Raw genomic sequence first — 27,607 nt, 5'->3', positions numbered from 1 at the left:
TATGACCGTTCTTACGTTTTTATGTTCTTATAAGTCCTACAACTCTGGTTTTCTGTGCATAAGTGTCTTCTCATGGGCTGCAGTGACGATGTGGAGATATGTGATGTCTTAATGTAGAGCTCTTTGAAATGTTTATAGAAAATAATGCACCACTGTGAGCTGCATGGTTATATCTTAGTTCTAAAAATGTAGCAGTGGGTTTCTATTTGCCTAATAGATTTGCAGGAATTTGCTTGAGCAATTCCACCACTCACTCTGTCCATTGTCCTATATTTTATTACCAGCCCATTCTTTTGATCGTGTGCATGTGTTATCTATCCTTGGTGGTAAGCCAGGCATTTGGTCTATTATCCATCCACAAAGCAATTTGTGGACTTTTTATTTAAGCCCAACCCTACACTCCTATGTAGAGACCTTGATTATATCTAGGTGTCCTTCAATATATTTGAGACTCTTCTTTATCTGCCTGGCCCTATTGAATCTCTGCTTTCTCATGGACAGGTTGCTGAAGGACACTGGAAATGGGGGGACTTCACAAGATACATGAATGGTGCCTTCTTCACAGGAGTCTATGGGATGTGGAACCTTTACATCTTCGTTCTTCTGTTCCTGTATGTGCCTTCACATGAGAAATTTGGTGAAGATCAGCAACTAACAGTAAGCTGGGCTGTGGAGCTGCTCTAAGTCTGTTGCACATTAAAGTAATGTGGTTGTTACTGTTGTTTGCACATCCAGCAGAACTGTACCAGTAAGAGGCCCTGTGAGAGAATCCTAGAGGTGGTGAAATGTCTAGGGACCATCTGTTTCTCCAAGGGAAATTCTCATTGTTATTGGCTGGATTTAGAGCTCTCAGTCCACGGCAGCAAACAAAGAACAGATCTGAAAAGTAAAAATTTCAAATGCCCCTTGACTTTCAATGGGACATCAGTGACTTTGGAGCCGAGGTGCAGCTGACATTTTTAGCCACTGGTAATAAACCACTAAAAATGTGCTTTAGGGAATGATTGACTGGATCATCGAATAGGTATTTTATTTCTCTAACTTCTTTGATTCTATATAAAGATACTTTTTCTTTTCAAGGAACCCAGTAAAGTTACTCGTGGTTTTTTAAAGTAAATGTCCCGACCTATATTACAAATAACATCTTGGATTATTAAAATGGGAAGGCTTTTAAAAATCTAATTCTGTTTGTTGACTTTCTGCATTTCTCCCAGCATGGACAATGAAAATAAACTAGTTGGGTTCACTAACTGGGAAAGCAAAGTCTCTAATGGACAGAGCAACTGAGAAGCCTAGGTTTTCTTCTTTACTGTACTGCTGCCTGCTGGCATGTCATTTAGCTCTGTTTTATTGGGTTAGAAACTGAAGCACGGGAAGGTAAATTTACCCGCCTTTGTGAATTGCTTTGGAAAGGTCAGCTGAACAAAGCTATCTGTCGCAAAGTTTTATCACCCTTTCTTGTTATATAGTCAGCTTCACCTTCACTTTTTCATGCACTAGACCCAGGTCTCTTCCACTCTGGTGGAATGGTGCTCAGGTTTAAAACACCAATGGGGAATCTTTGTTCTTTTTAAAAAGCATCCATTGCAAAAAGAAGGTGACCTTTAGCTTGGTCTTGGGGTTTGGAAAAGGATCTTTAAACAATACTTAACATTTGGGGCCAAATTTGACCTGGCAGTGTCTCATCAATCACCAAGTCTTTCAGTTCCCTTTTTAAAATCAAAGTAAATGTCTCAACACTTGTTTGTTTGTTTGTGATTTAGGATGAAAAGTGGGGAGAAACTTCAGTTCAGCTCAAACCACCAGGTTGGTTGGGCCAACAGAAGTTTGTAACCTGCTAGGAGTAACTACTGTGGCATCATCTTTAGCACAAACCTGACATGAAATACAAATTACAGGAATACTCAGCAATTTCCATGAGAAGCTGCATCTTAAACAGCTCACTTTACAAATGATCAGTGTTTACAATGGGTCTCCTCTGTGTAGGGGAACTGGATAATCCCTTGTCCGTCATTCTTTCCCTCACTCTATGGAAATACCTGCCAAAGATAATACATCTTAAAGTCCCCTCACATGCTCAGAGATCTGGACACTAGCTGTGTCCATTGTTGGTGCCTCAGGATCCTAGGCTGAATCAGCCAGCTTTAAGGGTGGGGACCCTGCAGACTTTTCCATAATGGTGGACAAATCTCAACCCTGGAAAGATCTCTGAGGAGACTGCTGCAGAGATTTCCAGCCCAAAGCCTCCTGCAGATTTTATTGCAGGAGGAGACAAGTTGGCCCAACATTTGTGAACTTTCTTTAATGTGGTAGCTTAATTTTTTGTGGGTGGGCAGAGCAGGAGTGTTAGAAGTGTGTCCTTTAAGCATATTATACATAGGTACAAAGAAACCCTTCCTTTTTTACTACATTTATTTTCTGTGATAGATGTTGAATATTCTATAATATAATATCTGCACCAGGAATTGGTCAGCTAGTGAACCTCACATGTGCAGGAATCTGTATATTATAAATATCTTAACCAAATGAAAATCTTATTACATGAACTGTGAGCCTGTAACTCTTTTTTCCTCTGCTGTTGGTGTTCTTGGCGTTAAGTCCAAATTTCAGATTTATTCCTCAGTCCTAATGCCTAGTTCAGGATCATTTCTGTTTTTGGCTTACATCACAAGTGGCTTATTCAATAAATATTTAGGCACTTTAGCATATAAATGCTTCTCTGTTGTTGTTTTTTTCCCCCAAGAATCTAAGTATTTATTACATATGTGGCATTGACATTTTAAAGCACAACTTTGTGTGTCAAACTAAGAACTATGGTATCCACAACAGCCTTTGGGTATCATTAAAGGATTTATCCTTTTTTGTTTAGAATATACTCACACTTTAATCCACCTGGAAAAATTAAGACTTGCTTATGTCAGGTACGTGTCCGGTATACTGAGCCTATCTGAGTCTCCCTCACAGTGAATGGATGGGCAGGGAACTGAAGGGACCATCATGCCTTTGACAGTTAGTTCATATATTAGGCTTTGATCCTGCAAACACTTACATAAGCTTAAGCAGATGCATATGTTAGTAGCTCCACTGATGTCTGTAGGCCTCTGTGCATGTGGAATTGTTTGTAGGATGGGGTTCATTAGCTTCCAACTTGATTTGAGGTTCTTTAACGTGGACTTGTGGTCCCGAAAACCCAGCTCCCAGGGGGGGTTTGTACTTCGAAAAACAAAGGATTCTTCAAATTCACAGGCTGGAGCTACTTGCACACATCTCTGTCTCTCCCCCCTTCCCACACATGTAGCTTAAGTGATTGACTGGTTTGTGTGGCAGCTATTTGCTGCCATCTGCTGGAAGACAGAGGTAAGTTTCACCACTAAATCTTGATCTGGTACATCTGTAACTTACAAGGGTGTGTGGGGGTGTGTGAGAGAGAGAATGTGTGTGTATACATCTCTTCCCTTTTAGTGTTCAGATCAAGAACAAAGTTAGTACCTTTCCCTGCCTGTTCCTCATGATGTCAATATGGCCAGTAGGCCCTGCACAGTATAGATTCTAAGGACAAAAGGCACCACTGTGATTGATTACCCAATCTGACCTCTCTGTATAAAGCAGGTTACAGGACTTCTCTGAGTTAGTTCCTGTTTGAATTAGACCATGTATTTAAAAAAAAAATTCCAGTCTTTATTTAAAAATTGCCAGTGGTGGAGAAGCCACCTGACCATTAGTAAGTTGTTTCAGTGGTTAATTCCCATCACTGTTAAATTGTGCCTTATTTCTAGTCTGAAGTTGGGCACGCTAGGCAGATCTGCCTCCTGCATAATTCAGTCTTATACAGTGGAATTATGACCTGGCACACTGGTAGAACTCAAGATCAAATCCGTGTAAAACAAGGATTACCTCTTCAGGCTTTAAGATGACCCACCACAAGCTGGGTGGCAGTCTGGTGTCTCAGCTTCCATGAATGAGAGAGAACCTCTACTTCCACAGAACGAGTTTGTCTGGCGAATGTTTGGCTCCTATAGGAGAGGGCTGAGGACAAAGTGGAAATATGTTCCCTTCCAGGAGTGGATGCAAATGTACCTGCTGAACCTCCCCATAGAGCCCCAAGCATTATGTACAAGTTGACATGTAGACTAGTGCATAAGGAGACAGTCCAAGCACTCACCTTTAGTATGTGAACTAGGAAGGCTGGCAATGGCTTTAGGGTTTGTTTTCTCTTACCTAGAGAGGAAAATGCTGCTGCTTAATGTGAGTTAACCCTATTCAACACAGGGTATGAGCATGGGGAAGAAATAGTTAATCTCTCACCATGGACTGAGGTGCTCATGACCTTCCATTTTTCCATAGTGCAGGATGCTGCTTATCTGCAGAATAATTATTGCAGGTGCAGTACTGGTGCAAGCGTCCCCCACTGTCTCCTGCCAAAGTGCCTCCCCCTGAGCTGAAAGGATCATCTTGCAGAATGAGAGGGGAGTTCACTCTCCAGCTTTACTTAATCCTTGGTTTCTCTGTGGAGATGCTAACCGGAGTGCTAATTAGTGACAGTCACAATGAGATGTGCTGAGGCAACTAGCTCCCTTCACCTAGGATACCAAGAGCCAATGGATGGTAACTGCTTTCAGTCACTCAGAACTATGGGCTGGAACTGAGTTGGGATTCCCTATTCTACGTCTGAGTTTTTGGACTTATCCCACACCAGAAACTGAAACAGAGTCTGTGCTGGGAAATCCTGATTCCATGTTGAGGGCCTAAGAACAGAAAGGGAGAAAATATTGCAGATTAACTGCACAGCCAACATGAAACTCTAGATGGAGAGAGTATGTGCAGAATGTCCCTATTCCTCCCCACCTCTGACTAGCTCTTAGGGGAGGGAGTGTGAAGAGTCCGATGTTCCTTACTCCCCTCCCAAAAATCTTCCTGATGCTCCCTGGTACACTGAAAATAATCCAGCTTTAATTCAAGAATTTTAAGGGGCTTCACAACCATTCCCACAATCTCACAAATCCTTGTGAGGAAGATTTTATTTCACGTTCTAGATGGAAAATCTGAGGTAAGGACAAGTCAAAATATGCCAGCTTTGTAGAGGTGCTGAGCAAACACAGTTCCCACTGGCCCCAGTGGGAATTATGGGGCTCTGCACTGCTGGAAAAAGGCCCTCTTTGTTTATTTAGGTGCTTGAATTTAGGCTTAAAAACGTTAGCTTAAGTGACTTGACGAGGGTCATACAGTGAGCCCACGGGCAAACACAGGAACAGAACTCAGGAGTGCGGATTTCAAATTCCTTGCTTTAATCTCTAAACTCGTTGTTTCTTTCCAAAGACTTCCTGATGGAGTTCTATGGTGAAGAAAGGAGCAGCAAGGTCTGCATTCACCCCCTGTAAAAATGCCAAGCAATGGGAAAGTGGAATCCAACAACATTCGCTAACCAGAATATTAATGAAAAGAACAAGGAGCACTTCCTGGGTTTGGTGAGCTGTGAGGGGGCCTGTGATTCTGTGCTGAGAAATCTGTGCAAGTCTCTGGCTGGGGATTTCAAACTATGTGCAACAGGCATCAGCAAAGTCACTGCACACAATGGAATCCAGTTAGCCTGCAAGTTTTTTGTCAATAATGTTCAAAAATCCTCCTGACTCTTTTCCTGAGCCAGTGAGGAGAGAGAATGACCAGCAGTGGATTTGGGCTCCTCTTCTCTAGAAAAAAAGACCTTTTATAAACAGCATCTTCCATTTAAAATTACTTTCCCCATATTAGTCCACTCATTGTCAACAACAAGTTAAGCAAACCCTTCCTCCGAGGTAGTCTGAATGGCAGTTTGCAGATGGAGCCAGCATCTCAATGAGAAGTCCTTTCTTGATTGGCCCATCCCATCCAAGGAACGGAAGTCCAAAGTGCCTAAAGTATGTACGCTTTCATTTCCTCCTCTGTTCTCTTTCCAAGCAGTAAACACTAGTTAGCTGGGGATTGCCTGCTCCCACCCTTTCCCCTCTGATAAATTAGCTCAGTTACTATGATGTTGTAATGACTGAGAGGAGATAGTGTGTGTCAGAATCGAGCCCAGAATAAAGTTAGACAATTTTAATAAAAATTAATAAGCCATACAAGAGCAAGAGCAAACAGATTCATGTGTATGGAGACTCAGTTACACTTACCTGAGCACTGGTTGCAGAAATGAGCTTTGTGTGATGTGGAAGTATTTCACTGAACCGATATATAGTGCTTTTGGAGCAATTTACAGCAGTTTGAATTAGAAAGGCCTCTATGTCTGACTCCTGGCTGTGAGTGGAATTGTGTCATCAGGGGCGGGAGGTCTAGTGTGTTTTGCTGTGAGTGTCCAGTTGGCCCAGTGCACAGGGGAAAAGGCTGCATGGGCCACTTTCTCCCCCCTCCCTTGGGGTGGGGCGGGAGGGTGGGGTCTCTGTACACAGAAAGCACTGGTAGAGAGCACAGACACTGCATTGTACTGGATGCTGAGCATGGGCATATGTGGGGGCTCAGTCAATCAGACATGGTGGTGGTGATGGGCATGGTAGAAGCGTGCAAACAGCATAGAATCATTAATCATATTTTCCCTTGCGCATCCCTCTCCCCTCTCTTTGCACACTCCCAGGTCAGCTGAGATCAGTAGGGTGCCCTTGGTGGCATTTCCTTGATTTGAATGTCAGTGGGAGAGGGGGCAGAGTTTTCAAAGCAGGGAATTCTCTGCTCTCCTGGTGCTTCTAGAGGTCCTAAATCTATTGACTTTCAGGCCATGATATAGGACAAAGAGCATTTTGTCTGCCCCTAAACTCCTTCAGCTCTGAAGTGTGGCAGAGGATGGGAACAGCAGTGTGCTGTATTCCTGCTCAGATTATGATGCAGGAATGTGACATAACAAGGTCAAGGGCCCAGTCCCCGTGTCAGTGAATATTTTGCCTAGGCACCTCCCCAGACTGGTTTGTCAAAGTGGGAGCCTGGGGAGCACAGCCTTGACATCCAGTGTTTTAATACGTAGTCTCTCTCAGACTACTGCACCAGAGAACCCCTTTGCACCCTGCGTCTGTGTTAGCACAGTTTGAGACAGGCAAGGACAAAAGTGGTTTTTCCAGCAGCAGCCTCCAGGAGGCAGCTAAGCCACTGGTATCATGCTGCAGTACTCCCTGCATGGGCAGTTAACACAGGCAGTGGTGCCTTCTGCAGACAGCAAAATATCCATCCTACCTACAGATTTCCATGTCCCCTTAGGGTGGGAAATCCATAGATTCTTAGGCCAGAAGGGACCATTATGATCATCTTGCCTGACCTCCTGCGTAACACAGGCCAGTCGTTCCTGTATCGAGCCCAAAAACTTGGTTTTGACTAAAGCATATCTTCCAGTACCAGACTATCCCAGACTCAGTGAGCTTCTGGTTTGAAATACACCTTCGTTAATGCTGTGAGCTGCACACTGACACACGAAAAATGATCTCAGCTGATGTCCCAGCACAGATCTGAATGGAATAAATAGGGCGTCAGCCTCTCTAATGCTACTAACACTGCTTACATTTCATCCTGCAACTCTGCAGGGAACCTTATTACAAAAGCAGTGCCCCCACCCCCGACATTTGCAATGGGTGAGGCATTTTATTTGTTCCCAGTCTAACCCGCCTACACATTGTGTGGTTATCCTGTGTGTAATATGCTCATGTTAACTCCCAGTGCACTGAGAACAATTTCTTTTCAGCAATGGCTAATAACAGGAGGAAAACGTCCTGACCGACACACAATCTCCAGAGAGCTGTGATTCATTCAGCGTGATTAAAGTGCTTCAACTGTATTATTGTAAGAGAGGTCGAGAGTTTAACAGAACTAATGCCCATTCTTTTGTATTTAATACAGAGCAATAACTTGGGTTTTAGTATTGATTGTTGTATTGATAAAACATTCTTTTACCCTCTGGTTATTTATTTATTAGTTATTTTGCAGGCTGGGATTTTCAAAGTAACCAGAGGAATTAGGCATCTAACTACCTGAGCCCCCTTTGCATATACCTGTCGTGATTCCTCAGATTTTTGGCTGGATTCTTATCTTGGCAATACAGATAAATGGGGCTAAGTATCTAGTAAAGATCTGGTGGGCTGGGAACATGCTGCGCAGCTGAGCTCAAAATCAGCCCCAATCTTTATTAGTAACTGACTTTGTACCATAGTGCTTTTAAAATGTGACCCAGCTGGCTTTAAAGTGTACCGCCATTTTATTATCAGCATAGCAAGTGCTTAACAAAGGCCAGGAGTTTACTAACTAGGAGACTAAAATTAGGATTGGAAATCCATGATGTCAAGATTACTGGGCAAGCTGCGCTGTAGACGACCCCCCCCACCCCGTCCCCACACACACCTTTGTCCCTCTTGGGTGCACCCCTCAAGTGACAGGCCTGGCTGCTAGCACCTCACTCTGGGTGGTGCAAAAAGGTCCAGCAACGTTCAGACTCAATCTCTGGCCCATAGTCCCCAGTTTACCAATCAAGAGAACCTGAGAGGCTCAGCTGTGTTTGGCGGCTGTAAGAGTTTCCCTTTGGGAGCCTGTGACTAGAATAAATTTGCAACGAAACAGCAACAGCATCTTCAAAACTAAGCATTCTTTCACCCGCCCACACATAGCACAGCCTAGCAAAGGGTAAAAACAAGAGAGATCTATATACATGTTTCCCCCATACACAAGCTCTGGTACATTTTCTCTCCTGCAGACTGGCCTGCTCACAGCATATTTCTGTCTGTGTTGCTTTGCATGCCTGGCCTCTCTCACTGACACTCTCAGGATTGTCCCTGCCCCTTCCTGGGGCCAGCATCTCCACAGTTTAGGATTCCCTTTGGCATTAGGTTTAGTCATGGGAAGAGTAAACAATTCTTAGCCTGAATGGAGGCAGGGAGGGGGCATTTCCCGATCAACAGCTTCCCTGTTGTTTCCTGAAGGACTTTCCTCTGTGTCACTGTTTTGCCTTTCCTGCGTGGGTTCTTTAACAGCCTCTTTGATTTCACTCTATGCCAGGGGTCGGCAACCTGTGGCACGCGTGCCAAATGTGGCACGCGATATGATTTTGAGTGGCACACAACAGGGTTGTATAATTTTGGTGGCGCTGGGCCCAGGTCACATGGGAGAAGGGTGTGGGGAAGGGGAGGGCCGGGAGGGAGGAGCGGCTGCCGTGCAGCACTGCTTGGGGCCAGAAGCAGCTCCTGGCCAGAGCGCTGGGCCCACGGCACGTGAGAGGGGCTGGGGGAAGACTTGGCACGCCACTTCCCAAAGGTTGCTGACCCCCTGCTCTATATGTTCAGCCAGGAGCATATCACACAGGTAACATAAAGGGGTGGCATATGCTGCTTATTTAGAAAAACCCAAAAACTATGCAACTCCCTCCTTCTCCACACACAGGTAAGATTCCCACCCCCCGTCTGGCCTTTTTACACTGAATAAGAGGGCCAGAGTTGCATAAAGAGGTCTCAAAAGCCCTGGTTCAAACTGGAGGAGGATTCCCCCAGCACAGGTACTGCAGATGACAGGAGTAAGGCTTTCCCCTGAAGCCCCCCTCACAAGCCCCAGTCTAGGGGAGCAGAGATTCAAGGCAGCCCTGGGAGGTGGATGCTGTAACTTAGGCCCTCATGGCTGTCTAAATTATGATAAGGGTCCCTCCAGCCCAATATCCAGAAAGTGTGAACGTGGTTCAAAGTCCCCATAGCCCCTTCTCTTGTGCTGTGTCTGTTAGAGGTGCAGCATGGAATCTCATTCCATATCTAGGTACCTGTAAGAGGCTAGTGTTTCAGAAATATGCAGCTCCCATGGACCTTAGTCAAATTACTCAAATTCTCCCTGGTGAGAATCCAGAATCAGGCCTATGGTCACTCCCTCAGGGAGCTTACAGTTCAGGTTAACCAGCACCGCACAAAATAAGGTTCCTTGTTAAGCATCCTCTTGATTCCCTTTGATCTTGGGATATCTTATTTTAATTTATGTAGCTTTGATGAGGCTGAGGATCATTGCTGGAGGGATTTTTGAAGTGGGTTTTGAGGGCGTAGTTGAAGGTTGTGTGGCTAAGGTATTAGAGAAGACATTACAAGGACCAGGGCAGCTTAGCTGGAAGTGCCGAGGTGCCTGTAGGAGAAGGCTACAATATGTCTGCCAAATAGCACCCCCAGCAACCCAATGCATCAAGGGAGAGTATATATTTTCCAACAGTGGTGGCTCCTGGCTGTTTTGAGTAAGAGCCGTCTCGCTGATCGTCCCCAAACCCCTCTAGAAGGTTGACGGTCAGCGTGAATGCCTTTTATTTGTGTATATTTTTACAGGAACTGAGTTGGTGGCTATATCCATATTTTACCTCCTTTGGGGCTGTTTAAGAAGTGGGATCCCCTCCCCCCCAGGCCATTTTTTCCTCAGAGGCAGGCAGCGACTATCATCCAAGCTCTGAAACACATGGTTTCAGCTGGTTATCAGTGAATAATTCCCCTCTTCCGTAACCTTTTCTTATGCACCAGCTGCAGGCCATTTTGCCCTCTGTAAGTGCTATATTACCCTTGATCTGCAAGCACAACTTCCCTATAAGCCCTATATCTTTTACTAAACTGCCCCAATACTGCTTGATCACAGGTTGGGCCGAGCGCTCCGGGTTGCTTTCTCCCATTGGGCAGAGCATTTCCTCCAAATCTATTCCCTCCATATGCTCATTTTAAATCTTCTACCCTAGAATTACAGACATGAAAGCCAGTCGGGAATTTTCCATGAAAATGCAATTTCTGCAAAATCAAAGTTTTTTGCACAGGACAATTTTGATTTTGCTGATATTTTTCTGTCTGGAAAATTGATTAGGTCAGGAAAAACTTCATTTCAGGTTTGTTCGACCCAAATTGGGCTATTTTTTGAACTATCTGAATGATTTTAATTTGAATCAGTTCAACAAAACATTGAACTGTATTCCTCTATCATTTGGGCCCTTCTCAAATGGATTGGACTCCCTGGAGAGGACTACATCTCCCCTAATGCACTGTAGATTTTTCTCCCTGACTAAGGGGATGGTGCATCATGGAGTCACATGACTTTGGGTGCATTACAGGAGATATAGGACAGCTAAAGAGCCTGGCCTATTGGGGATAATGGTGGAATCAGGCTCTCAAACGGCAATTCACACTATGGGAAAATGCAGATTAATGTTGAACTGACTCAAAACAAAGTGTTTCAGGTCGGATCAATAAACCAAAACTAAACATTTTGATGTTGAGAATGTCAAAATGTTTAGTTTCAATTGAAAAAATCCCTAAACAAATTTCTGAATTAATTTTTTTTTCAGCATTTCCATTCAGTGAAAAATTTCAACTTTTGTCCCGATTTAGGATGAAAATAAATGTTAAGCGTTGGAATTTCCCATGGGACAGAAATCCCACATTTCACTTAGTTCTAGAAAAGACCCACTAGGTCACCTCGTTCATGCCCTTTCGGTGCAGGATTGTTCCATGCCTAAAGTCACCCCATTTCTCCTAGCTGTACATACTTATAGGACCCTAAATAATGGCTTTCAATCCTCAGAGCTCATCTTGACCCCAGCAGCCAGGTACATCCTCTGCTCCAGGAATCATTCCATTCAGGGGGGATTCCACAAGGCGAACCAGAACACAGCATTTTGTTCCTCCATGAAGGGGAGCAAGATAGTGCTTGTGATTGAGCATAAAATAAGTGCTAGCCATATCCCCCCTAGAACACAGACTGTGCCCTCTCAGGCTTATGGAGTATAGACCAGCAGATGAGCCAGCTCTCCCTTGAGTACTGAGAAGGGACTGCCCTGATGTTTGTGGGAAGAGGAGGCTTTCCTTTCACCTACCTTAGTGCATGAGCCTTGCGCCTGGCAATATTTACCTCTTTTTATATCTTTCAAATACATATGGGTGATTGTTACATGCTCCCATAGTCATAATTTAACCTATGGATCTCCTGGTAGCTGTTTGCAATGTACATCGCCATAGTCTGTGAATGTGCTGGGTGCCCACGCTGTTCACCTCTACTCACACTGAATAGCAGTTACTCATGCTAGGGGTCCCGTTTAGTCAATGGCAGAATCAGGCTCTTAGAACACAGCGTTTGTTTAATGCTGTGTTTCTGTTCGTCTCTTCTTACGTCCAGCTGCCATTTTGGCAATGGAAATTTATAGAGCATTTTGAAAATACCTTCAGGATTGTGCAAGGACTTTCATGCAAAAGCTCCCGGAAGTGAGATAAACATTGCCTCCGGTGGAAGAAGGCAAGACTGGGCCTATCAGCTGCTGGTCTCTATTTATACAAACAACCTTCCAGGACTAACTTCTGTATCAGGTGCAATTCCTGATGCAAATCAAGGCACAATTTGGCCCTTATTGTCAGTATCCTTACTGTCGTTACATAGGAAATCATTGTGCAGCCTGAATCACAGCTGTAGAAGTCAAATAGACACCGCTGTTTACAACACATACAGTATTATCTGATATAATCAAATGAAAGCTTGGATATGAGGGGAAACACTCGTTTTTGGTGGGTGCTGTCACTCCTGTAGAAGGCTAAATACAGAATTCTGATCCTTCAAAAAGCCCAGCCCTTGTTGCTGCCTACACCACCTGGCAGAAGGGTTACACTAGTTAGTCAGCAGCACCTGCATGGTGAGGGGAACCCCAACAGTAGCTGCACAGAAAGAGTCAGACATTCTGTAGCACTAATAACAACCCTCCTCCTACATAACTAGCTCAGATAATGAGGCTGGAGGCAGATCCGCTGCATCCACTCCTCCCAGCTCTGAGTCACTGGCTGATTCAGCCCTGTTTGCCACAAAAAGAGGCTTGGTGTTTGTTTGAATTAGTCAGGCACAGTTGGTGGCAAAATCTCCTCCTCCACAGTGGCTAGAAATGAACTCTTTTTCCAGATCCTAGACAACATGGGGACAGGAGCTGCTGGGGAGTCTCTGTGTCATAGGCAAACAGGCTGCGCCCATCAAGGAATCCCTCTGTGGTAAGCACAAATAGGTGCCCCGTTCGGCTCTCACTGAAGTCAATGAGTGTCAATTGGTGTGACTTTGTACCAGAGTGGAACATTCATAATATCTGGGGCCACTGGGACCCATGTGGCACCCTCCTCGCTCCATCCAGCCATGTGGCCTCTGGGAAAGAATCTGCAGGGTTGAACCTCATTTTTCATCTACTACACTGACAATCTCACTCAAAAGAAGAGTCTTTCATAGAAGCCTGCCCTATACATGTTGAACAACTGAATGATTCCATCAGCGAGATTCAAACAACCAAAGGGGTCTCATCTCCTCTCGCTATTCCATAGCATTAAAATATCTGTATTCTGTAGAACTTTAATACATTAACAATAGTCTGCCTGTCTCGAGCGTTACTGAAGTCAAATGTCTATCGCCATGGCACAGGATCTAATTCCCCTTCAAAGGGGATTTCTGTGCCAGATCTGTATCTGTACCCTTAATCACTCACATGCCTTCTTCAGCCATGTCCAACTATCAATCTATGAACCTGGTGGTGCTGGGCATTCTGCATGCTCCTTAGACATGTAGGTAGCCAGCCTGCTCTTTTTTGCAATAATCCCTATTTAAAAGTCATTCTCTTCACACTTTCACGGTTATGCTTCCACTTATACCTCATGCAGTGTCATCACAGCCATGTTGATCCCAGGGTATGAAAGAGACAAGAGGGGTGAGTATATCTTCTCTGGTCCAATAAGCGAGAGAGAGACAAGGGGTGAAACTAACATCCTGGAATCAGCATGGCTTTGATGACAAGCTTTTGAGTTACACAGAGCTCTTCTTCAGCTCTGGGAAATGTACTCTGAGTGTCACAGCTTAATAGAAGGTGGAAAAGATTGTTTAGCACATTTCAAAGGACCATTCAGGGTCAAGTGGCCCATTATATTAATAGGCCTTTTTGTCTGGACTCACCTACTTCTTTCATCTCCCCTTTTGCATTTTTTCTGATCAAAGATCTCATTATAGGCTATTATTTTATGGACTTCACTCACTTTTCATAATTGAACTCCCAATTAGGATAAATGTACAGGCCCAATTATTACAGCACCCCCTCCTCTGGCACACGCTTTACATCAGAGTTTGAAAGGTAGTGCAGAGAACAGCTTTACACCAAGAGCTAATCGACACTTAAAGCAGCACAGCTGTATTGGTACATATACCAACATTGGGAGGGAGCTCTCCCATTGACATAATAAAACCACCTAAACGAGTGGTGGTAGCTATGTCAGCGAGAGAGCATCTCCTGCCAACATAGCGCTGTCCACACAAGCGCTTACGCTGGCAAAATTTGTCGCTTGGGGGGTGTGTGTTTTTCACACCCCTGAGCAACAAACTTTTTGCTAGCATAAGTGCTAGTGTAGAGTGCTTAGCAGTGCCTGCACTGGGGGAATCCTCTCCTACCTAGAACTGGGGCTTTACAGATAGCACCTGTAGGGTGGTGGGTCTGTCCACCAGCTGAGGATACAAATTAGCCACCCCCAACGCTGTTTAGTCTTCAACACAGAGTCTTTATTCTTCTCCTACATAAAGACCCCACAAAAAACCCCAGGGAAAAGTAACAAAAATGAGAGTCTTGAGCTGGGATGATACTGGAGGGAGCTTCCAGTAGCCCTTAGGTCTCAGTTGTCCCTTAACTGGTGGGACAGGGCTACCTACTCTCTTATAACCTTCTACTGCTTAGGGAGCTCTGTCTATCTTATGGGGGCTAGGTCCTTACTTCTATCTTCTAGCTTGGAATCAGAGCCAATCATTAGCTGCTGCTTAGCTGGCTCCACTGATTCCCAACACCTGCCTGCTGGGCCTCTCCTTGGGCCAGGCCTGCTGGTTGCTGGCTTCACAGGCTTATAAAGGAGCAGCCCAGGCTGCTTCATAGCATTTTACAAGTTTACAAGGGCTGGAGCAGTAATGAGGCCCTCACTCTGTTAATTTAACTAACTACCAGAGTCCTGCAGCTGGTAGAGGGATTTGTGAGGGTATCCAACTCTTTCAGCAGCTAGCACCTCTGTGGCCTGCAAGGAGCACCAGGTAAACCAAAGGATGTTTTCTTCTCCCCAACTCATCAAGAGGGCTACTTGTACCAGCTGGCAGGCTATGTATTAGTCATACTTCATCAGTGCTCAATAATGTCTGCCTTATAAGATTAGACTGTAAATAAGTAATTACTGGCCTTTTTTAAACCACAGGCTATTTGACATCCTGTACACTGTATGTGATAGAGGCTTCATTATTTGTTAAGCATCGTCATTAGACTCAGCTATGCACAAGACACATGTTAAGACAGTCCCTTCCTTGGAGAGCTGACAATTGCAGAGAGCCCTAGACTAGATGTGCTGGGAGGCGTAGATGGAAGTGGCGCGCGCGACACTCTCTCTCTCAATATATTTTAAAATGGAGAAATCTGGACATGCTGGTGTGGTGTCAGAGAGAAGTAAGAGCCATTTGTGTAGTTCGGGTGAGGTGAGAAATGGACAGTCAGGCCACCATCAGTTGTTTATAGGGCATGATCATAAAGAATGTCCTTGTAGACTTCTGGAAATACATTGTTTGGTTGAGCTGAAGTGACCCCCTCGCAGCAGGCAGATTTGAGGATGGTGGCAGACCTATGTCATCGCACAAATACCGAACAAGGGGCTCAAGTCTCACATGGTCCCCCCAGCTCCAGTAGTGGGAACAGGAGCCCAGTATGCTGCCCTGAATATTAGGGGCGCACATCCTCAAAGGTCCCTCCACTTCATAGGGGTTGACTCCCTATAACGCTTTACGGCTTACCCTGCAGTCTGTTACTTGGCTGACGGTGTTTACTGAAGGCCTGGCAGAGGTAGCTGCGTGCTTGACTGTGCTTGGTCTGCCCAGACTGGGCTTGGGACCTGGGCCTGAGCAATGTGAGTCGGTCAGGCGTCTCGTGCGACTGGCGGGGTCCTGTTAGTAAACGCACAAAGCTCGAGTTAACTCAGGTGCAGCCTACGGAATGCACTGGCGTGACCGGTTGCTTCCTGGACCAGATCTTCTTGCCCCAGCCCTGCTGTGAGACAGGCTTCCTCAGGATGGGCAACATGCACAAATGCCCTACGACAACAGCCAAAGGTTGGTGACAGCAGATAGGGCACAGGGTGGCCTGCACCTATGGGGTGAAGATAGCTAGCCTGATGCTTAGGCCGCTTCAGTCACAGCCCCGGGATACAGTCCGAGCAGGCAGCTCATATACTGAGGGGCTACATTCCCCCTTCCCCCCCCCAAATAACCTAACAGCAGCAAGGCCTAGCCTCCCGAGTCTGATGAACGACTCCTCGGGATGTGTGAAGGGGCGTTCCGTTCAAGGAACAGGCTCCTTGAGTTACCCTGATAGCGACCATTTCGAGCAGAGGGTACAGTGCCGTATCAGCGCTCACCTCGGCTCACAAGGCGTCTGGCCAAGGAAGGAGAGGTGTCGGCACACCGATGAGAAAACCCACGAAACGCTCACAGGGCTTGAGGAAGGTCCCCCTGCTTTATCAAAAGCAGGGAGCTACAGGTGCTGTCAGTCAGTGTAGCGACCACATACTACACCGATAGGCGGCGGGAGCCCATTCATTAGCCTTATGAAGGGAACCTATCGGTCCTTGGGACCTGGCGGTGATCACCTCCCAGGGGTGAGGAATGGCAAGGTGGACCACGTCAAGGGATCGCTCTTCCTCACCACGAGGGGTCGCTGCTCCTACTAAGGGTGTCTATGACCGTCTGGAGGGGGGTTTCTCCAAAGGAAATCCATCTGTATCGGTCTGCAGCACAAGGTGTCCACGGTGCTGCTCCCTCCATGGTCAAGGGGCATGGGCGCTCGCCAACGCCATTAGTCCATAGCAATCAGAGACCTTTATATTCGCTCTCCCACCCTCCCCTCCTGCATACAGTCCTGCTCAACTAGGAGGGGCTAATCAGATGCCACCCCAATTGTTCTAGCTGGCCACATCAGCACGGGTGCAGCATGCTGCTGGATTTCTTGATCGCCCACCTCGGGAGCCTCTGAACCAGCGCAACTCCAGCTACCAGAATCACGGTAACCTGTGGGGCCCAGACCTGGATCCCCGACACCTTGGGGAGTGATAGATCGGTGGCCGAGAGGCGATGAGCGAGTTGCTCAGAACAAGCCCAGTGTGTACTGATGGGTAGCAGGAAACCCTCTACGCAGGCCGTGTACCAGTGGAAGTGGCTGTTGCCTGCTGGGAGCAGTCCTGAGATACTCTGCCTAGCTTCTCACCAGGGGAGGCGATTGGGAAATACTTGCCGCAGCTAAAGCTCTAGGGACCGACTGTGGCCTCCCTGAAGCCCCACCTAGCAGCCATATCAGCCGCCCATCGGCCACTGGAAGGGAGATTGCAGTCCACCCATCAGATGGCAGTTCAGACCCTGAAGGGGATGGGAGGCTCTATCCGTAGGCCCGCAGCCCAGTGCTTCCCTGGGATCTCAACCTGGTCCGTCACGGCCCACAGCTCCCCCCCCTCACCCTCTGGAAAGGTGGCCTCCCTGGGGGTATTTACCTCAGCAAGAAAGGTCTCCGGGATCAGGGCTCTGACCCCAGAGCTCCTCCCTCTATAGTCTATAAGAAAAGATTCAGTGAGACCGCACCAGGCCTCCCGGCCCAAACTGGTCGCCCAGTCTCATTGGACCAATCATATATTCTCCCCAGGTCTCCCCGAACCACACAGTTTGGAGGAGAGGAGAAGGCAGCGCTTGCTAAAACGCGATTGGGGCCCTGGCTTCTACATCAGATGTATGAGGCCGTTCCAGAGAGCGACGCAGCTCTTCCTCGCAGCTTCCGACCGGATGAAAGCTTCACTGGTCTCCTGCCACCGCAAATTCCTTGTGAATAATTTCCTGCATTGCGTTCGGCCACAAGCAGGTGAAGGTGCCGCTTCCGGACGCCACAGCTCACCCAACAGAGCTCAAGCTCCATCCACAGCCTTCCTAGCGGAAATGCTAGGGCGGGACATCTGTAAAGCAGCTACCAGACTGGCGGTACATACCGTCACGTCCCACCAAGCCTCTGTCCAAGGCACGGGAAGAAGTCAGCTTCAGCAGAGCTGGGCTGTAGGCAGCTCACCACGAACTCCGGCCCACCTCCAAGGTACTGCTTGTTAGTCACCTATAGTGGAATGGGCATGAGCAAGCACTCGAAGAAGAAAACAAGGTTACTTACCAGTAACTGATGTTCTTTGAGATGTGTTGCTCATGTCCATTCCACAACCCCCCGTGTCCCCGTCCCGTCGTGTCGTCCCCCCCCCCCTGCCGCCGGAGTTGGCGGAAAGAAGGGACTGAGGGGCCAGCAGCGCCTCATATACCGCAGCATGTGTGCAGGGCTCCAGAGGGCCCTGGATCCGGCCCTACGGGATCTGCTGGGGGGAAAAGGTTCCGGTAACCGTGCACAGAGGCGTGCACACATCTATAGTGGACTGGACATGAGCAACATATCTCGAAGAACAGCGGTTACTGGTAAATAACCTTGTTTTAAGAAAACTTTTCCATTGACAGTTCAAGGGTCAGACTGGCTCTTTAGAAGACATTGTAGTTTCCCAGTTCAACGTATACGCTGCATGTGTACTGTATCTATGGCAGCAGATCCCAACCCCAGCATGCATAGCAGAAATGACTCGTCTGATGGAAATTCTAGACTCCCATGGCCGGGGACTCAGCAGGCTTAGGTTCATTCCCAGCTCTGCCACTGTTCTGCTGTGTGACTTGGGGCAAGTCGCTTCCCCCCCCCCCTTGTGTTTTAATTTCCCCACCTGTAAAAAAGGCTAATGACCCTTGCTTTCCTTTGTGACGTGCTTTGAGACCTTTGGATGAAAAGCTGCTAAATAAGAGTCGAGTATTAACGATGGGTTTTGGCAGTGCCCACTGCACCGCCATCACCCCTGTTCCCTTCAGATTGCTTTAATCCACAAGGAACCCCCTCCAAAAACAAACTGCAGCCTGGCAGGCTCGGAACGTCCACTGTGGATTAGACGTGCACATACACATTGCAATAGGTATGGCAGAGTCAAGTCTAGTAACATTACTCACATGCGAATAGAAACCACAGACCTCCAGTCAAAACTGGGTAACAGCCCAGTCTGGATCTCCTCTTGTGGGTGGTCACCAGTCTGCTGTGTTGGACCTAACCTTTGGAACAATGTGCTCCTAACACCCCGGCCCGCCCTGGGTAGCGGCTGGTTGCTGCTTGTAGTGCTGGGTTACTCAGCACCATCTCTAGGCCTTGTGTCTTAGCAGTAGGCCCCGGCCATCCGGGCAATTACACCCTGGAACCAGTGTCTCAGCCCTTCTGAGTCCCCCTGCCCCCCCGTAGTTATACTTGCTCCCTTTAGCGATCCACCCTCGCGAGCATGCTGGTTTATAGTCTTAAGTGGAGACCACGTGACAGTTAAAGCGAGGAACACAGGCTTTGCAAAGGAACTTTTTAAACACATTCATGCTTTACTGTTAGACAGCACCAGAGAGTTACAGACCTAGGTAAAACAACAAACTCCTTAACACGATCCCCATGTAGTCTGACCACCCTCCATTTTGTGAATCTTGGGGTTTGGTCCAGGTCCTTCAGGGAGACCAGGTCCTTCCTGCCTTCACGCCTCCTGCTGAGTCCTCTGGTTCTGGTGATGAAATGGCTGCACCTTTTATAAAATAATCTGTGACACCTCTTTTTTGTTCCTGCCCTCCCCTGCGCAGATTCTCCATGCTGTAGCCTCAGGTGTGATTGCTTGCAGAAAGTTGTTAGAAGTCAAATGTTACATGGCTGTTCTAAAACAGAGAGGAATTCGTAATTGGCCACAGACATATTCCCCAAACTGTCAGAGTGGATACATGCACTCAGATCAGTTTTCATTGTTGCAACAGGAAATGCCTCCACTAACAATGATAAAGCATAGGCTTGGTTTTTAGAACATGTAACGAGGCACCTAGTGCTTTGATAGGCCCTTCTGCTAATCTAAATAAGTAAAACTCTATGTGGAAACTTAGCCTGAAGCCAAATTAGGAATTTCCTTTCTCTTACACCTACGAGGAAGAAGACTATATTAAATATTGAAATAGTTCTAGGAAAACGCCATTCACTTGGGGACAATACAATAGATGCTAACATAAAAATCCTATTTTTAGCTAAAGCAAACATACACCTGCCCTATACAATACATGCTCAGCGATTTTAGAAATAGCCAAGACAAAGACATGCAATTAATTTCTAATTTAAACACAAATAAACAACTATAGGTCAGAATATAAGAAAGAAAAAGCAGTGCCACGTGGCACTACTAAATGTAGGAAAATCTTCTCCCACTGTTGTTGTTTGTTAATATAAAGAAGTGATCAGAAAGCCTTTTTAGAGTGAAGATTAGCACAGCTGCATGTGATGGGTGGGAAACCTGGTCCTGGCTGGGTAACAGAAGGTTAAAACACCCTGTCTCAGGCAATGAGCCTGGGACTCTAAAGGGAAAGAGCATCTGAGCTCCCCTAATAAGACAGCAGAGCTTCCTTGGACGGATGTGAAGATACCCAGTTGGCAGCAGATCCCTGATTGTGGAAACTGTAAATCAGCAGCAGGGAAAGGTCAAGAGGCTAGATGGGCTTGCTCCTGTTTGCAAATTACAAGCCCCCTGAATCTATTTACTACCTAGACTCTGAGCTTTGTGGAAATCTTGAACCTTTTCTGCTTTTCAGAATGTGACAGTAAAAAAAAACAAAAAACCCCAAACCCACCAACCTACCCCTTTACAGTCTTGACTGAGATTTTGTTAGGCTGGTGGTAACTTTGTTTTCCGAAACTGTAGTGAAATTCAGCTGTGTCTTTATTCACAATGGATGAAGCAAGTCTTGCATTTCCCTTCTGGGTTCTCGTTTAGCATAAGCTGTAACTTCTTATTGGGCTGAAACCCCTTTGGAGAAAGGTCCTTTTTTCAGGGAGAGAACAGGGCAGCATGGATTGACCTGTCTCACCATTACACAGACACAGTTATATCGGACAAAGGACTCGATGCACAAAAGGACTTAGGTGCCTAACTGCTACTTTAGGTGCCTAAATCCAAAATTTAGATTCCCCCAAAACTCTAGCTCATTTGCTGTCTAAGCCTGTAGGCACCTAGGTTTCTGCCAGTAAAATCTCCAGGTCCCTAAATGTCTGCCTTTGTGCATGTACAAGCCACCCAAGCCCTGATGTTACCAAGCACCTCAGCAACTAGCTCATGCATAGGTACCTAGTTTGTGAATCCTGATGGTGCTTATCTTGCCTCTGGGGCCTGCTCTGATAGGTGTGCTCTGAGCATGCCTGACGTGCACAAAAGACAGATGGTGGTACCTCTCCCTAGCTAGAACACTCACCCAGCATGTAGGAGACTGAGGTTCAAGTCTCCACTGCCTGATTTGAATCAGGAACTTGAACTCTGGTGTCCTGGCTCCCTTCCAAATGCCCAAGCCACTGGACTATAGGGCTGGGTTTTTCTCTTTCTCCTGTTGAAGCTGTTCCACTGTGTATAAATACTTAAACAGACATTGGACTGGAGAGTGTGTGAGAGTGACTCTGTAGCCTAGTGGTTAGTGCACTCCCCTGGAGGTGGAGTTATGATGTCGGTGTAATAGGGCACTTAACATCAGCAGGAGAAAGGCTGTAGTGCAGACACTGACATAATTAAGTTGACATGAGCTGCCGTATGTTGCCCTAATTCTGTAGTGTGGACTCAGGCCTGCAAAAGCCTACCCCAGAACACCCGCAGTCCAGTAGTTAGCGCACTTACCTAGTTGATGAGAGACCTGGTTTTAAGTCACTGCTCTATATCAGGCAAAGTGGGGATTTGAACCTGGGTCTCCCACAAAATCAGAGTAGCATGACTTAGGCCTCATCCCTCTCTTTGGCATGTCCTACTGGCTGGCTTAGGTGGCTCAGTGTGCTGGCTTTTGCACATCCCATTCTTAGGCACTTAACTCGTCTCATGTATTGTGTAGTAACATGGGGCTTTGAATTCCACTGGGAGGCTGGGCATTCCAGCGCTCACCCTACATCCCCTTTGTGGATCTAGCCCCAAATGCTGATCTACTAGAGACAGTCCTGGACTGCTTGTCCTGAATAATGTATCTGTGCAGAAGTTTCTGGCTGAACATTACTTATGGTGCCCTCCAAGAAGGACACTGCCCTCTTCTAAAAGAGAAGGGCCGCTCCAGTCTTAATAGATGATTTCTGCTCACTGATGGGGCAGGATCCCTGACCGAAGCACTCACAGTTAGCAATGTAACACTTGTACCTACAGTTCCAGTGTAGGCTTCATTTTCCCCCCATGATTTTTACTTACTTGGTAGTATACTGATTTCCTCCCCCCTCTTCCCAGGGGTGGTTAAAAAGTGTGAAGAGAATCTGGGAAAGATTGAACCACCCCTAGGATAAGTACTTGGGTGCAAATAAGACATGAATAACATTATTGGTTTTGGTCGAAAAACACATTAGTGTCAAAACACCAGACTTGAGCCTCGTCAGAGCCAATAGCATCCCTCCGGAAAACCCTGCTAGCACTCGCATTATACAGAGCTGCTCCTTCCAGCACTAAACACCTTGATTGGCTTTTGGAAAGTGCTCTGACAAGCCCAGGCTGTTTTCCCCAGACACGATGATAACCCTCCCGTGGAAGACTCTGCTCCTTTAACTATTATTCCACTCCAGCAGCATGAATGGGATGTTCCACTCCTCGAAAAACTGAATGAAAGATAGGGTGACTGCCCGCAGGGGCGAATCTTCGCCACTCCATCGCCTTGGAAATACAGCCAGGTAGCTGCTGGGCCAAGCATGCCAGAGCAGCCCTGTGGCCAGGGCAGATCAGGGCTTCCAGTGAGGACAGATTTGGAGGCTGGCTTTAGGGCTGCTGCAGCCGGGGGAGCCAAGCCTGCCCTCTCCCTCGGTGCAGTGGTGCTTCCCAGCCTCTGCTTTCCATCAGGCACAAATACAACAGTGGAATTTGTATTTCCATTGAGTGCCAGCTCCACGCCAGGTTGCCTGTGGACGTGGGCTGCCCCCACCCTAGCCTGCTTTTGGGAAGTGCAAAAGAATGAGGTAAAGATTCATATACATATTTATTCTGTGTTGAGGATCGGATGGGGAGTGGGGGCTGCTTTCATTGGCTGTTGCTAAAGCCCTGTGCTGTCTTCAGCTGCTCTGTAATAATCTTATTACTCATCAAAAAGCCAGCAGTCGTGCTGTTGCTTGCTGCCTCCTGGCTTTGGGCGGGCCTGGGGCTACCACTTTCTCCTGCATAAGGAGCTTGATAGCTGAACAGTACAGGAGTGACTTGCATGGGAGGGACCAGCCTGTCTGAAGCTGGGAGCACTTGCTGTGTCTGCTTTACTGTTGGGGGGTTGGAGGTGGGACATGTTTGGGGCTCCAATGTGGGTAAGTGATGGAGCTGGCTGGTTCTGCTGACATTTGCAGCCACACCCCCAAATGTATTGCAAAAATAGCTACTTTCCTATTGCCACCAAAACACCCCGACAGTGACACATCCCGGGGCAACTGCTCTGCAAAACCCACCTGGTTCCTGCCAATTTTTGTCATCCCCCCCACCCCAATCCCTCTCATGTAAATAGAGAACATCTATCACTGCTTCTTCTGTACCTGTAAAAAATCCAGACCTTGATGCAAAACTTGGATCCAGCATCTGGATCCAGCCATCATATCCTGCCAACTTTTAGCCACAAACCCAGAAATTGTACCACCAAAACAGTAAAAGCAACACCTGCTCTCTCTTCCTCCCACAATATCCTCGTTCAAGAAAACGGCAATTCTCTAATTTGGCACTGATGACATTCTAAATCTGTCTAATTTTTAATTAATCTGCATACTCCCCAGTCTTTCGATTTACACTTATATATATGCACCTTCCCCTAGATCACCAGAATAATCTGGAGCCTTACCTATGCTAGTGCAACAGCAGTGCCAAAAAGGTGGAGATGCACATTTCACAACTCTGTAGAACACTGTAAACACTCCATTGAAACAGCAATACAGTTAGGCATATGTATTCTAAATAAATAGTGCTGGAAACATCCTTCAATGCCCCCTAAATAATCAGCACTCTTTACTTATCAGCAACAAAATCAAAGTACCAGCGCCCAAACTGGAAAATATCAAGGCTTGATGGCTTGACTGGGTGAAGCTGTATTTTTTTCCTTTTAATATCACAATTCACCTCCTGTAGTCTTAAATTATTTGGTCAGAATAAAACCCATACAGAAGTTCTGCTGATATACTTGGCCAGTGGAATTTTCATGGCTGGGGGCAAAAATTGGTAAGATCCAACAGGAACTAGGCGCCAGGTTTAGGTATCTGTTCTGGTATTGCTTTGTGGTGTATCAGGGTCTGGATTTTCTTTTTGTGTAAGAGGAACATTTACCCTCGTTCTCTGTTTATGCAGCAGAATTTGAAGGTGGGAGCCAAAATGTGGCTGTCTTCAGCAGAGTCCCGGTACTGGATCTGGGCTTTGGGAGTCTGTTGTGCCAGGATGCATAGGGGTGCAGGCTTTCTGGGGCAGATTTTTTTTTTTTTTTTTTTTATTCTGATGGCCCAATTGAGGGGGCTTTGGTGCGATAATAAGCAGGATCCAGGATCCACCTTATCCCTTTCTCTGAAGGGGACTGATAGTGCTGCCTCTCCTGGTTGTAGATGACCCTAGTGCAGCGTGGCTTTCATGCCTGCGTGCCTCACGGACTGTACCAGCAGCTGAAATATCACAGCCCAGTATATTAGTTTGGATCTGTCATTAGAGGGAATGCCCCTTTCGTGATGGCCAGGTTGCACTGCCTGTTACTCTGCCAGAACCAGTGTGGGAGAGTGCACCAAAAATAGAGAGGCAACCCTCCCTCGCGGGATTAGCATCCGACAAAAGGTAGAGAGTGAGGGAGCGTGTTGCTGGGCTTGGTGTAGGCAGCAGGAGGTCCCTGCAGCTGGGAGGAGGTGATCCCAAGGGGGATGCTGAGCAGAGTCTCTGCACCAGCTGCAAGGAAGCTAAGTGCTGCTGGGCTCTGTTGCTTGGGGACAGAAGAACTTTAATGAGAGACGCTGCCTGATCTCAGCTCTGATGGGTGATTTTTAATCTCCTTTCTCCGGATATTGGAGCTGGTGGCTACAGGTGAATTACAGTTTTCACTTTCAATGTGATTCTGTGTATGGGACTGTGCCCAGGGGATTTGGTTTGGCTTTGTAACACAGGAGAGAGATGAAGGATGGGAGGAGGGGTTGTATTTATCGGCATAGCAAAGCCACTTGTGTACTGTGAATGATGGGGCTTTTTTTGTTCCTTTGTTTTTCCTCTCTGCAGGCCATCTCTGCATAAGGGCATGTAAGCTCAAGAAACTGGGGTATTTGCAATTCAGACCTTCATCACTTCTTGGGTCTCATCAGAGCAAAAATGCCAGAACAAAGCAATGATTACAGGGTGGTTGTGTTTGGAGCTGCAGGGGTTGGTAAAAGCTCCTTGGTCCTTCGTTTTGTAAGGGGAACTTTCAGGGAAACCTACATCCCTACTATCGAAGACACTTACAGACAGGTGATCAGCTGTGATAAGAACATCTGCACTCTTCAGATTACAGACACCACTGGCAGCCATCAGTTCCCTGCTATGCAGAGGTTGTCTATATCCAAAGGTCATGCTTTTATCCTGGTGTACTCTGTCACCAGCCGGCAATCCATGGAAGAACTTCAGCCAATCTACGAGCAGATTTGTCAGATCAAAGGGGATATCCAAAAGATTCCGATAATGTTGGTTGGTAACAAGAGAGATGAGACCCAGAGGGAACTGGATGCCAGTGAAGGGGAAGCCTTAGCCAGCAAGTGGAAGTGTTCCTTCATGGAGACATCAGCTAAAATGAACTACAATGTTCAGGAGCTCTTCCAAGAACTCTTGAATCTGGAGAAGAGAAGAGCTGTCAGTCTCCAGGTGGATGGAAAGAAATCTAAACAGCAGAAAAAGAAGGATAAACTGAAAGGCAAATGTTCTGTTATGTGAGTATACCTTGGCTTGCTGGACTCACATCATTGCATGATGTAATAAGAGCATGGACTTTATCTCACAGAATATTCTCATGTAAAGTGGAAACGGTCTGCTCATAAATATTCGCTAGAAATCCAAGAAGAAAAAACGTCCTGAAGGGTTTAAGGCCATAGTTTCTCTCTCAAAACTCAATTGGGTCATTTTAATCATTGACCTGGAAGACGAAGATTTTTTGGATGTGTCTTTTTAAGCAAACAGAATGTCCAGTGTTCGCCATTACACAGTGGTACAGGTTATGAACAAAAAAGTTTACCAGTGAGATCAAAATACCAGAATGTGTTTAATAGAGGCAGAAATCATCTTTGTTATCCCTGAATACATTTTTTTTTAAATTCTCAGATTATGTAATAGCCTGAAACAAAAATCCTATTTTGCCTACAGTGGGTATATACCTTAAGAAAAAATGTTTTCAGAAATATATTGACCCCAGCAAATCTTTCACAAAGTTAGAGCTAAGGAACACACACATGATTTTTCAGATATGTATGTATTTGGGGAGAGACTGTGACTGGCTTACCAAAGACATGCTTGTTGTTTCATAATAAAAATTAAATTTGTGTATTGTTATGCAGCTACTGATATTTTACAGCTATGTGAATTATTAAAGCTATTCCTGCATGTAATTAGTTTGCTGGGCTTTTTTCTTGCCAACAATACTCATTTTCATTGCATCCTGTAACTTGGCAAGTTGTCTGCGAATCAGGAAAGGTATTTTAATGAGCATGAGGTTAAATCATGTTGTGTCCATTACTAATGTATAGTACAGATATCAACATGTTACTTTTTGTATGTACTAGTTTAAGATCCCAAATTCATGAATGGACAGCCTAATAGAATTTGAAATGTCTTCATGGGTTTTACGGAAAACAGTAATTAACAGTTTCATCTTCTGAACCCGTGACAAAGCCTGCCATTTTTTCCTCATGCATTTGTACAGCAGCTGGGTTGAGATACTATATTATTGATAATTGGCAAATTATTTCATTCTGAATTGTAAGGGCTCTATCAGTAAACTGTTGATGTTACAGGTTAAGCGCCTTACTCAAAGCCTGTTGAAGTTAAAGGGATTTTTTCTGTTGACTTCAATGGGCGTTGGATGAGATCCTAAATTTCTGAATAAAATAACTACTGGTCTTGCATTTTGTGAACTGCCCAGAATTGAGGCTGATGCTACAAAAGTTGTTAGCTAAAAGGGAGAGTGTCAGGATTTAAAAATTCCATTGCAGTTTTGGATTTAATCAACAATATATTGTTAGGGCATGACAACGTTACAGTGAGCAAAACTGACTAGAAAAGGGCTGCACAATAAATGAAAAACACACCAGTCTATTTTCATTGTCCAAGCTGAGTGAAGCATAAAAAGTGAACAGTATAAATAGTGACAAGAACGTTTAGTTTTTGAAAAACATCTTTAATCTGTAAGTGTTTTAACATAATCCCTGCCTCTCCTATTACCAGCAGTCTATCTGCTTTATATCGTCAGTGTCCTTGTAAACAGAAAGGGGAAAAAACAAACACAACATTTTCTCTGATCAACATTTTGTTTGATTTATACT

The 27,607-nt window shown here is 46.0% G+C and overlaps 1 protein-coding gene and 1 pseudogene across 4 annotated transcripts; both read left to right on the top strand.

Annotated features, from left to right (window-relative positions):
* The window catches only part of LOC137163202 (protein wntless homolog), a 39,142-nt pseudogene extending 13,780 nt beyond the window's left edge, over window positions 1-25,362 (top strand).
* Window positions 539-27,607, top strand: DIRAS3 (DIRAS family GTPase 3). 4 transcript variants are annotated; one of them, XM_067563352.1, is made up of 2 exons: window positions 539-657; window positions 25,320-27,607. In XM_067563352.1, exon 2 carries the CDS (start codon window positions 25,410-25,412, stop codon window positions 26,004-26,006), a length of 597 nt encoding a protein of 198 aa, XP_067419453.1. In that variant the 5' UTR covers window positions 539-657; window positions 25,320-25,409; the 3' UTR covers window positions 26,007-27,607. The 4 variants fall into 4 exon arrangements, with proteins under 4 accessions (XP_067419453.1, XP_067419452.1, XP_067419455.1 ...); XM_067563351.1 differs by lacking the exon at window positions 539-657 and adding an exon at window positions 14,891-15,027; XM_067563354.1 differs by lacking the exon at window positions 539-657 and adding an exon at window positions 22,988-23,059.

Source organism: Emydura macquarii, unplaced genomic scaffold, assembly GCF_026122565.2.
Source record: "Emydura macquarii macquarii isolate MOO-44397 ecotype Brisbane River unplaced genomic scaffold, CSIRO-AGI_Emac_v2 contig_2481, whole genome shotgun sequence".
NCBI classification, from domain to species: Eukaryota; Metazoa; Chordata; order Testudines; family Chelidae; genus Emydura; species Emydura macquarii.
This window is presented reverse-complemented; position numbering and strand designations above follow the sequence as displayed.